At 36.9% G+C, this 12,007-nt stretch overlaps 1 protein-coding gene across 1 annotated transcript in view; it reads right to left on the bottom strand.

The window, feature by feature from the left end:
• Nucleotides 1–1,312: 1,312 nt before the first annotated feature.
• The window catches only part of LOC107685261 (uncharacterized), a 12,724-nt gene continuing 2,029 nt past the window's right edge, over nucleotides 1,313–12,007 (bottom strand). Inside the window, exon 2 of the mRNA XM_016481779.1 lies at nucleotides 1,313–2,045. Within this exon, the coding sequence (XP_016337265.1) occupies nucleotides 1,349–2,045 (697 nt within the window). The 3' untranslated portion in view covers nucleotides 1,313–1,348. The remainder of the gene's footprint in view (nucleotides 2,046–12,007) is intronic.

Here is a 12,007-nt window from a genome sequence, read left to right on the forward strand (position 1 = left end):
GCAGCTGAGTTGACTTGCACTGAGATTGGAAACTCTTGAGTTATCGGTTTCAGAACAGCTGAACAGAGTTAGTTCAATCCAGTCTGAGTAGGTTGACTCTGAGATCTACAGGATCCCGTGAAAAAAGACATGCCATTTTTGTCACATTTACAGTGTCTGCATGATGAAAATGAAAGTGGTGCGGTGAGAAAAATAATCTTGTTTCCATTTGCATTAAGATTATTTTTCAAAATAAAATTCAAAATGGCCTGAAAACGTGATGACCGTGTCAGTTTTTAGTGAGCATTCAGCTTGATGAAATGAAAGATGTATCTTAGTGTCTGATAGTTTTTTACAGAGCTTTTATGATGACGACTAAAAATAGTTGACTATTAAAAAGAACAGCTGAATATCAGTTCACAATAAGGTGTCATTTGTTGACATTAGTTAATGTGTTAACTTACAAACAATTAACATTTGTTACAGTATTTATTCATCTTTTTTAATGTTAGTTAATAAAAATACAGTTGTTCATTGTTAGTTCATGTTAGTTCACAGTGCATTAACTAATGTTAACAAACAAAAATTTAGATTTTAATAAATAATTAGAAAATGTTGAAAATTAATATGAACTAAGATTAATAAATGCTGTAGAAGGTTGTTCATTCTTAGTTCATGTTAACTAAGGTAGTTAACTAATGGTAACTAATGAAACCTTGTTGTAAAGTGTTACCGAAATATTATTAAAATTGTTACTGACTTTAGTTATTTTGGAATAAATGTAAAAATGCATAAAAACACTATGAAATGTATAATTAGTAATTGTAATAAAGTTCGTAGCTCGGGAAGAAGGAGGCGGGAACCGGTGAACATTTAAACACTTTAATAAAATAAACACAAAATGAAAGTAAAGCGGCAGTTGTCCGTACACAAAACACAAAATAAAGTCCAGGGCTGGTCCTCTCTCGTCTTTCACTGTCGTCGCTCCTCCTTTTATCCTCCATGGGACTCAAGACCGGTGAGTGGTGCAGGTGTCGCGCATTATCATTCACTCCACCAGCCTCGCTCTGTTCCCACAGCTCTCGGCCCCGCCCCACTCATCACAGTAATAAAATTATTAGATAAAATACAAAATAGAATTATAATCGTTGTCTCTTTTTATATAATGTTTATTTAACCAGGAAAATGTGACAACATTAAGTGTAACAGAGACATGAATATATATTCTATAGTACATTTTTTACAATGCTAACATTATTATAGTAAGACCATGTTAAAACCATTCAATTCCCAGAGCTGTTTACTCGGAGGGCTGTTGTCCTCTATCATTTGGGTTGGTCTCAGCCATTGATATTTACTGATTTGAAACCTAATGATTTGCCATTTTGTCTGTTGTTTTCTTAATTTCTCCCATCATGCACTCTAACAGACTGATTTGTCGCTGTACATCAGTGAGCTTCTGAAGGATATCTGTACTAACCCTAGCCAAAATGTCTGTGATGTCTCCAGTCAAATGCACAGTTTTAGAAATCTGCACAGCCAATCCACCAACGTCATATATCTGTAGGAAGTGGACTAACTCACAGGCAGAGGTAAAATATTTACTTAAGTAACTGACATTGTGCTCAGGGTTACTAAGGTCCCTGAGTATTTCCTTAATACGCTGACTAATATCTTTTATCTTTTCAGCCATAGGGATGATTTTATTCTGAAATGCTCTCAATTCAGCTTCAACCTCTTTTCTTAACTGTGCCTCCTGGTTCGTTTTCTTCTTATTCCAGACTACACTACCAATCATACCACCTGTAGCCACCGCTGCTCCTGCTCCAGAGATAATAAGAGCAGAAATCCCCAGTGTAAATGGAGCGAAAGCTAGCCCCACAGCCATTGCGGTACGTCCAGCTGCTTCTGCTATTGCTCCATCTCTAGAGCCTTTATCAGCACTTCTGTTATTGTCAAGAAATGTTCCGATGATACAACGTAGATTCTCTATGCACTGCTGGAGTTGAGGGTAATCACTGTCTAAGAGTTTAATCAGTTCCTTTTCAAGATGATTAAAAGCAGATCTAGAAAAACAACAACAAAAATATTTGTTTAGAATTTTGGTCACACTTTATTTTGAAGCACTATCTATCAAATAAGAGTTTTGCCTCAGTAAACTAATTTGCTGCCTATTACATCTTTTTCAATTGCTAACAGGCATTGTTCAATACTGAAGCCACATTTTCAAAACTCTTCACACGTTCAGTGATACAGAAGTCTATGCTAAACAAACTGAATAATTTTTCAATGCGTTCAGACAAAATGCATTCAATGACCACATCTCTCAAAATTTACACATGCTTTTGTCATTCATACTCCACAACATGCAAAACACTGTATTTTCTGCACATTTTTCAAATGCTAGCACACAGTGGTGTGAAGTAACGAATTACAAATACTTGCGTTACTGTAATTAAGTAGTTTAATCAGAAATTGTACTTTTTTTGAGTAGTTTAAAAATTGTGTATTTTTACTTTAGTACATTTTAAGTGATGCATCTGTACTTTTACGCTGCTGTTTTCCCTCCGTTAGTGGTCGTTACATGCTTGTTTTAACTTTCTCTCTATCCAATCACGTTGATGGATAAAAATAGAGTAATCTGTCTCCTGACTTTCGTCAAAAAGGTTTTTTTTTTTTATGCATTGAAAATTTTCCACAAATGGCTACTGGAAGTGCATTCTCCAAGCATCAATTCAGTTGAGTTATCAGCATCTTCCTCTAATAAGTTAAGGTAAATTTCGGTGTTCTGCTTACTAAATCATCTGTATGTTTGCCTGCATAGGGCCTGAAATTTTGTGTGAGGTTGCGGGCATTGCGTACAGTGTTAATAAGTCCCCAGTGGCGTAGCGGAAGGGCACGCACCGCGGGGGGTGGGGGGTGTCGTATCATGTGTCAACGAAAGGCAGAGATCATTAGTCTAGTCTAGGCCCTATCCCGGCCTTTGTCCAACAGCTTATCAGAATTCTCGGCCCGAGTCCGACCCGAGCCCGTCTTTTTTCCCCCTTCTGCCAAAACAGCTTATAAAACAAATACTCTTTCATTATAAAATCCCTAAAGATGCATTTCTCTCTAAAGGCGCGTTCCATGAGGAGATGGCGAGTCGGGATCATCAACTTCATCTTTGCGATACTGACTCAGGAAACACTAGTTTCCTCTTCCAGCTGCACTGAAGGCGAGCTCCCTGCTGCTGCTGCTGCTGCTGACGGGACACTAAACACGTCCGAGCTGTTCTTAACAGTCGCGGTAGCCTGGTCTCTTGTTGTTTCCACCAGCGTGGTAATTTTTTTTTCATCTCCATAATTGATGGATGTCGAAAATATAAAAATAAGGAGTAGCCTAAAACAGGCCCGATGCCCGGCCCTAGGGGCTTAAATAAGTTGGGGCCCATCGGGCCCGGGCTGAAATGCAGGAGATATCGTCAAAAGCATCAAATATTGCCAATATTAAGAGGATTTAGCATTTCCAATTAGGCCTATACATTCTTATTATTATGCCTATTATTATTATTAGATTACTTTTATCATTAAATTACAGGATGAGGATAATATTAGGCTATTAGCTTACTCCTCATTGAAAAGGTTTTAAAAAAGGTTTTTCTAAAACAGGTCTATTAATTTATTCAGTGAATTATAGGCCTATAAGAGCAGCTTTATTTCATGCACCGATTTTCAAAAACAACCTGTTTAACGCTAAATGCGTTTCTTCTCGTGTTTTTCCACTATACAGGTCACAAGAGAAATATTAAGAGAATAATTTAAGACAGATATATAGGCTACTGATATCAGTATATATTGAAGTAGATTAGTCTCTCGTCTTCTCTGAGAGAATATGCGCCGTTAATGCAGCATTAGAAATCTCTCAGGTTTTTTACTTTCACCTTCTGTAGGCTATAGTGACTCGACTGAGGTTAAGACGTTCACCTGGCATAATATTGCGCAACGTTTGCATGTTGCTTGTGTGATATCCATTGGCTCGCCTTCATGGTTTAAAACAGAAATATATATATATATATATATTTTTTTTATATTTCTTTTTTATTTATAGAAATTTTAACAAAATTATATTATAGTTAAAAACATTAGAATTGAGAACGCTTGCTGTGTTATGAACTACCATATGCTCTCGTGACAGGATCTCAAATTAAGCGCAATTTTCTGCTTTTCAGCTTGAAACAACACAATGGTGAACGTATAGCTCTATGAAAATAAGCAACTTGACCAAAATTTGGCTTTGTCATTTGTATTTATTATTTATTACAGGTTCATAATTTCCAATCCACTTGAACTTGTAAATGCTCACTCTGTGAATAATGTTTGAAAACAGTTTGGAAATGTAATGTGGTCACTCTCTTTTATTTATCCGTAATGCTTTAACATTAATAAATTAGGCAAAATGATGATTATGTATTGATTAAATACATCAGTGGTTCTCAATTCCAGTCCTCACCTACCCTCGCTCTGCATCTTTTGCACATCTCTCATCTAACACACCTGATTCAGATAACCAGCTCATTAGAAGAGATCCATGCATGAACTGTGTTCTGAGTCTAGTCTAGGCCCTATCCCGGCCTTTGTCCAACAGCTTATCAGAATTCTCGGCCCGAGTCCGACCCGAGCCCGTCTTTTTTCCCCCTTCTGCCAAAACAGCTTATAAAACAAATACTCTTTCATTATAAAATCCCTAAAGATGCATTTCTCTCTAAAGGCGCGTTCCATGAGGAGATGGCGAGTCGGGATCATCAACTTCATCTTTGCGATACTGACTCAGGAAACACTAGTTTCCTCTTCCAGCTGCACTGAAGGCGAGCTCCCTGCTGCTGCTGCTGCTGCTGACGGGACACTAAACACGTCCGAGCTGTTCTTAACAGTCGCGGTAGCCTGGTCTCTTGTTGTTTCCACCAGCGTGGTAATTTTTTTTTCATCTCCATAATTGATGGATGTCGAAAATATAAAAATAAGGAGTAGCCTAAAACAGGCCCGATGCCCGGCCCTAGGGGCTTAAATAAGTTGGGGCCCATCGGGCCCGGGCTGAAATGCAGGAGATATCGTCAAAAGCATCAAATATTGCCAATATTAAGAGGATTTAGCATTTCCAATTAGGCCTATACATTCTTATTATTATGCCTATTATTATTATTAGATTACTTTTATCATTAAATTACAGGATGAGGATAATATTAGGCTATTAGCTTACTCCTCATTGAAAAGGTTTTAAAAAAGGTTTTTCTAAAACAGGTCTATTAATTTATTCAGTGAATTATAGGCCTATAAGAGCAGCTTTATTTCATGCACCGATTTTCAAAAACAACCTGTTTAACGCTAAATGCGTTTCTTCTCGTGTTTTTCCACTATACAGGTCACAAGAGAAATATTAAGAGAATAATTTAAGACAGATATATAGGCTACTGATATCAGTATATATTGAAGTAGATTAGTCTCTCGTCTTCTCTGAGAGAATATGCGCCGTTAATGCAGCATTAGAAATCTCTCAGGTTTTTTACTTTCACCTTCTGTAGGCTATAGTGACTCGACTGAGGTTAAGACGTTCACCTGGCATAATATTGCGCAACGTTTGCATGTTGCTTGTGTGATATCCATTGGCTCGCCTTCATGGTTTAAAACAGAAATATATATATATATATATATTTTTTTTATATTTCTTTTTTATTTATAGAAATTTTAACAAAATTATATTATAGTTAAAAACATTAGAATTGAGAACGCTTGCTGTGTTATGAACTACCATATGCTCTCGTGACAGGATCTCAAATTAAGCGCAATTTTCTGCTTTTCAGCTTGAAACAACACAATGGTGAACGTATAGCTCTATGAAAATAAGCAACTTGACCAAAATTTGGCTTTGTCATTTGTATTTATTATTTATTACAGGTTCATAATTTCCAATCCACTTGAACTTGTAAATGCTCACTCTGTGAATAATGTTTGAAAACAGTTTGGAAATGTAATGTGGTCACTCTCTTTTATTTATCCGTAATGCTTTAACATTAATAAATTAGGCAAAATGATGATTATGTATTGATTAAATACATCAGTGGTTCTCAATTCCAGTCCTCACCTACCCTCGCTCTGCATCTTTTGCACATCTCTCATCTAACACACCTGATTCAGATAACCAGCTCATTAGAAGAGATCCATGCATGAACTGTGTTCTGATTGACATGTTCCCTACACAGTGTTCATTGCTCTCTACTTCCTGAGCACAGGAAATCCCATCGAAGTTTACTTCACTTCGGAATATTAATTCATGAATTTGCGCAACGCCACGGCCTGCAGTGTCTTCACACACAGACAAAACTTACCAGACAAGTGTTAAGTGTGACATAATATACCTCTGTAAACAAATACAATTTAAATTCACGTCTCGCACACTTCAATGCCATTTGAATGGAACATATACGCTCGCTTCGAACTGGAATCGTGGCAGAATATTCTGTGATGTCCACTTCGCAGGGCACTTACGGTCAAATAGAACAAATGTCTGAAGTGACAAGGGATACACACAAAATGTGCAGAGCGGTGGGTCGCTTACAACTTTCAACTGACTGAGATCAAGCTATAGTGTTTATTTTATCTGGCAGATATATCAGTGCCACCTAAAACTGCAAAAGAGAAATCGATTTAGTTCTGTGTGTGGTACGATAAAAGGCGGCCGTATGATTTCTGTGAGTGTGTATCATGTTGTGTATGTGTAGTGTCCTAGCCACAAGACTGAGCACTGAAATGAACCCAAGGGATTAAAATATTAGTCCATTTATTCTAAGCAAGTGCAAGCAGCTCTTAAAAATATTAACTAGTGCTGGGAAACGATTAAAAATTTTAATCGCGATTAATTACATGATTTTGATCAATTCAATAATGAATTCAAAAGTAGTGTATTGCGCACTTTTGTTCATTTAAAAGTACTGCTATATGAACAAAAATGCAATAACATTTGGTTTGCAAACACTTTAAACAAATAAGGTGCTTTTTTACAGCAGTATTGCTTTTACATAGTAGCAGTTAAAATATTTCTTGTAAATCTCAACTTAAATATTAATGTACCGTATTGTCCCGAATATAAGACGATGTTTTTTTCTTGGAAATACATCTGAAAAAACGCGGTCGTCTTATATTCAGGGTCTAGACTTTGACATGTCAATAATACACCCACAACAATAGGTGGCGCCAAATACACATAAAACGAGTGTGCCATGAAATACATAATGTGATGCGTGTTGTAAAGATTGTGAGTAAAAACAAAAGAGAAAGAAAAGCTTACAGCTGCATGAGTCGTGACTGTCACGTTAGCCTGATGGGACCAAACTCCCTTTGTGATTTACTGAGAAAAAACAAGATTTGGTTTTTAAAAAGCCTTTTTCCAAAAAGTACATCTGGAAAAAGGGGGGTCGTCTTATAATCAGGGTCGTCTTATATTCGGGACAATACGGTAATCAAATGAAATATAAAACCAAAGCTATTTGCCAATACCAGGGCATTAACGTTTTAATAGAAAATATTTTCTATTTTTTTATAGAAAAACAAGTTATGTCCAGAGCCTCGATCATAACAGGCACCTTCTCGATCATAACATAACAGGCACCTTCTGAGTAGAGACCTGCATGATCGTGGGACCCAATGTGGGTTTAGCCATCCCTAGCTTGGTTGGAAGAGGTGGGCTAGAGCGTGGTTCAGTTGGGCTTTGGCGCGGTACGCATGCAGTGTGAGCGCTAACCGCGGAACTTCTGATACGTGCAGCATGATTGCGTGAACATTTCCGAGCGGCAAAAGTGATAGATCTGTAAAGCAATATATTGTGAGAGGATAAACCACAAAGTTAACAAAACGATGCACTCCACTGTGCTGAGCGAGACCGCTTCTCTGCTGTCTTCACGTGCCATCGGAAACTTCCTAAGTCCCACTTGTGAAGTCATGATTACGAGCATGTTGCATTCTTATCTGTTAAAAATAACAGTGAACAGTGGTTTGTGAATGTTGATGCTTAGCCTAAATAATTTGATCGGGAGCGTCCATGCGAGCGCTGCTGCAGTCTTAGGCCCACCCCAAACGCTCTCATTGGTTGAGACGCGTGATGACGCCTATCCCAAGCCAGTACTGATCAACATCCCACCTCTCCTGTGACCCCTGCTTTGTCTGTATGTGTATTCAGGGCCAGTGAGCAACGGGCTTTCAAAATAATAATAATAATAATAAAATGCGTTAATGCACGATAAAATAATTGTCAGCATTAATTAATGCGTTAACTTGAACAGCCCTAATATTAACGCAAATACAGTAGTTTTTTTTCTCTGGTGATTTGTATTTGTTGTTTTGTACGCTACTTGTGCTACAGAATGCAATGCTAAATGACATAGATTCCCATTCTATATTTACTGCATCTGTGTCAGTGTGTGATGTAATAAAACTGCAGATTGTTAATAAATGTTTTTTGTTTGAACCATTTTATACAATCCGCCTTCATTTAGCAAGTGCACTCGCGCAAAAACAATTTTTCAAGTTAAACACTTCTTGTTCCATTCAGTTGTGTATGGTATTCAGGGCCAGTGAGCAACGGGCTTTCAAAATAATAATAATAATAATAAAATGCGTTAATGCACGATAAAATAATTGTCAGCATTAATTAATGCGTTAACTTGAACAGCCCTAATATTAACGCAAATACAGTAGTTTTTTTTCTCTGGTGATTTGTATTTGTTGTTTTGTACGCTACTTGTGCTACAGAATGCAATGCTAAATGACATAGATTCCCATTCTATATTTACTGCATCTGTGTCAGTGTGTGATGTAATAAAACTGCAGATTGTTAATAAATGTTTTTTGTTTGAACCATTTTATACAATCCGCCTTCATTTAGCAAGTGCACTCGCGCAAAAACTATTTTCCAAGTTCAAAACTTTTTGTTCCATTCAATTGTGGATGCTGCTGATAGAACAGCTTCTCTGATATCGCCGCGGCTCAGCAAAGAGCTTGTTTTCTTTTGAAAAAAATTTTTCCCCGGAAATACTTCCCTATTTAATGCTTTTCTTTCACCTTAAAAATTTTATTATCAGCATAACAATTTGAGTAAATGTGTAAAAGGTAGGCGATGATGCCCTCCTTCTAGAACAGTGGTCACCTACATTTTAAGCCCAAGATTCCTGACCTCGGCCTTTATGAAAGACTAGATCTACCTATTTAAGAATTTATAGAAAAAGATATCCCAGATTGCACTTCCAATTTGAGGCCTTTTATTTAGTATTTTAATTAGTGAATCACCGATCATAGTCGATTCAGAATCAGATTTTCTTTTTTTTTAACTAACAAATTGGCGGATTCTGATACTGATTTTTTAAAGCAAATTTATTTATTGGTTATTTGCTTTATAACAAACAAACTGGCCTTAAACAAAAATATCTGTAGCCTTTTGAAATTAGAGGCAACCACCTGCATTTTAGTCATGATCCAAAGAAAGATGCTACACACACTGCACGAGCAGTTGGTTTTGATTTGAATTAGATTATATAATTTCAGGATTTAAAACAAAGAAAAATACATCACGCCCGTTTGTATTTATCACTGTCTTAGTAGCTACCGAAAATAACAGAAAAATACAGTACAAAGAATGGAGATGTCACGAATCCTGTCCATGGACTTCTGTTCGATTGCCACCAGAGGTCACCCTTCCGTTACATTGACTCTCGCACTACACAAACTGTTGCATGTCCTCCCGGACTACATATCCCATCATCCATTGCACACAGCTGTAACCAGTCACACACTCACTATATTACCCCACTCAGATCCCTTTCAAACTGCCGAGTATTGTTTAGCGTTTATCACTGTGATAGCTGATAGCTACTTTACGGAGCCTGCCCTAGTTTTGATAGTCTAGTCATAGTCTTGCCTTGTCTGTTTTCCTGGTTCCTGATTCTTGCCATGTATCTTGGATTAACCCTTTGCTTGCTGTTTCAGACTATGTTTGCTTCTCGCCTGGATTTATGCTCACATTTACGGATTACCCCTCTTGTCAATTCCTCTGGATTACGTTTGCTGTCGTCTGACTCAAGCCCGTTTAGGATTGCTCTTTTGTCTTGCCTGTAGTCTAGTCATAGTCTTGCCTTGCCTGTTTTCCTGGTTCCTGATTTTTGCCACGTATCTTGGATTAACCCTTTGCTTGCTGTTTCGGACTATGTTTGCTCCTCGCCTGGCCTTATGCTCACATTTATGGATTACCCCTCTTGTCAAGCCCTCTGGATTACATTTGCTGTCATCTGACTCAAGCCCGTTTAGGATTGCTCTTCTGTCTTGCCTGTGCCATACCTGTTTGCTGTTGTTCGACCCTGCCTGTGTTTTTGACTGTTTCGTCTCATCAGCCCCGTTACAGGAGAAATGTAATGCATTTTTGTACTTGTTTTACTGTTATTTTTGGGATCTAAGTTACTGGGACGGTGATAAAGATCTACCAATCGATCGTGATCGAGGAATTGGCGACCACTGTTTTAGAACAATGTGCATTTTATGTTTAAATTGTATTATAAATGAGCATGTTTAGTGATTTATTGCAAAACGCTAAAACTGGCACCATTTTGGAGAGAAATTGGCTCTTTTTAATCTTCTAATTTTAACCCATCTCATGGTGTGTGATGCTGAACTTTCGTATGAGTTTCTAATGGTTTTTGTAGTCTTTGAACTGTTCTAAACATTAATATTTTATGTGCAACAATAGCATGCTCTGTCTCAGTGGCCCTACACTTGATTTTAAATCTTTTTCTTTTTTTTTTTACTTTCTGATTTAAATGGTGATGACTGTACTGAGAATAATTGTAATCTTTTCAGTTTTTCCGTGTTGTTATGATGTATTTTAAAGATACATGTATTTTTGATTTATTTTTCCATGCAAAGATGATGTATTTTTCTATGTTGTTTTGATGTATTTTAAATAGTTGGCAGTCGACATTAAAATTGCTGGATGATAGATATTCTTTATTCTTTTTGACAAACAACAAAAGATAATGTAAATTACAATATGTACAATGTTTTCTAAATGTTTAAATTGCAGTGTACATTTATTATGAGGGGGTAGAATCAACAGCTTAATACTCACTACTCAATGCTCATGAGTACTTTTAAATAAGCTACTCTTTTACTCTTACTCAAGTTTGGACAAGGACTTTTTACTCACACTACATTTTTAGGAATGTAATGGTACTTTTACTCGAGTATATATATTTTTTCGGTACTCTTTCCACCAGTTAACACACTACTGTCAAAACCGATAAAAGCACATTCAAATCAAAACGATGGCAAACTGTCCATTATTGCAGGAATTATACTAAAATATAAAATCTTAGCTAAATTCTTGCTATGAAATTGTATAATAATTATTCCAAACACAACTAACTGCAATTTCAGCTGAAACCAAGCCAGATGTCCTATTTTTAGTCTTTTTTTCCCCTTGGTGATCTTTTGATAAACAAATGGGATGGATGGCTTCAGAATGACTTTGTTTGGAAGCATGGATCAAGGAAGACACATTGGTAGAAGAAAAAAGAGTGGCAGAGAGGGAGGCCTAGAACCCTCACAGTACTGTTCAGAAAGACCTCCTGGAGCAGCTGGGACTCCAATAATGCACATTTTTTCATTATACAAGACATGCTGTTGATGGGTTATTTTCTCTCTCTCTCTCTTTGTAATTATTGCTACATGATTTTCCCCCCAATTTTTTAAATGTTGATGGGCTTTTGTTTTTGGTATTTAAAGAAATAAGGCGGGATATGCTGCTTTTCTCATTCATTCTTTGTGCTGCAAAACGAAAAGATGTTATTCTGATGCTATAATGAAATCATGTATGTAACTGTATGTAACTTTTGCCACTCTAGCGGTTCATAAACAGAACTGCGTGCGTCTTGCGGAAGAACATTGTAACCGGAGCTACTTCTCTCTGTTCATGTCTACTCCGCATACGTGTATATATATATATATATATATAT

Source organism: Sinocyclocheilus anshuiensis, unplaced genomic scaffold, assembly GCF_001515605.1.
Source record: "Sinocyclocheilus anshuiensis isolate Anshui unplaced genomic scaffold, SAMN03320099.WGS_v1.1 scaffold970, whole genome shotgun sequence".
NCBI lineage: Eukaryota > Metazoa > Chordata > Actinopteri > Cypriniformes > Cyprinidae > Sinocyclocheilus > Sinocyclocheilus anshuiensis.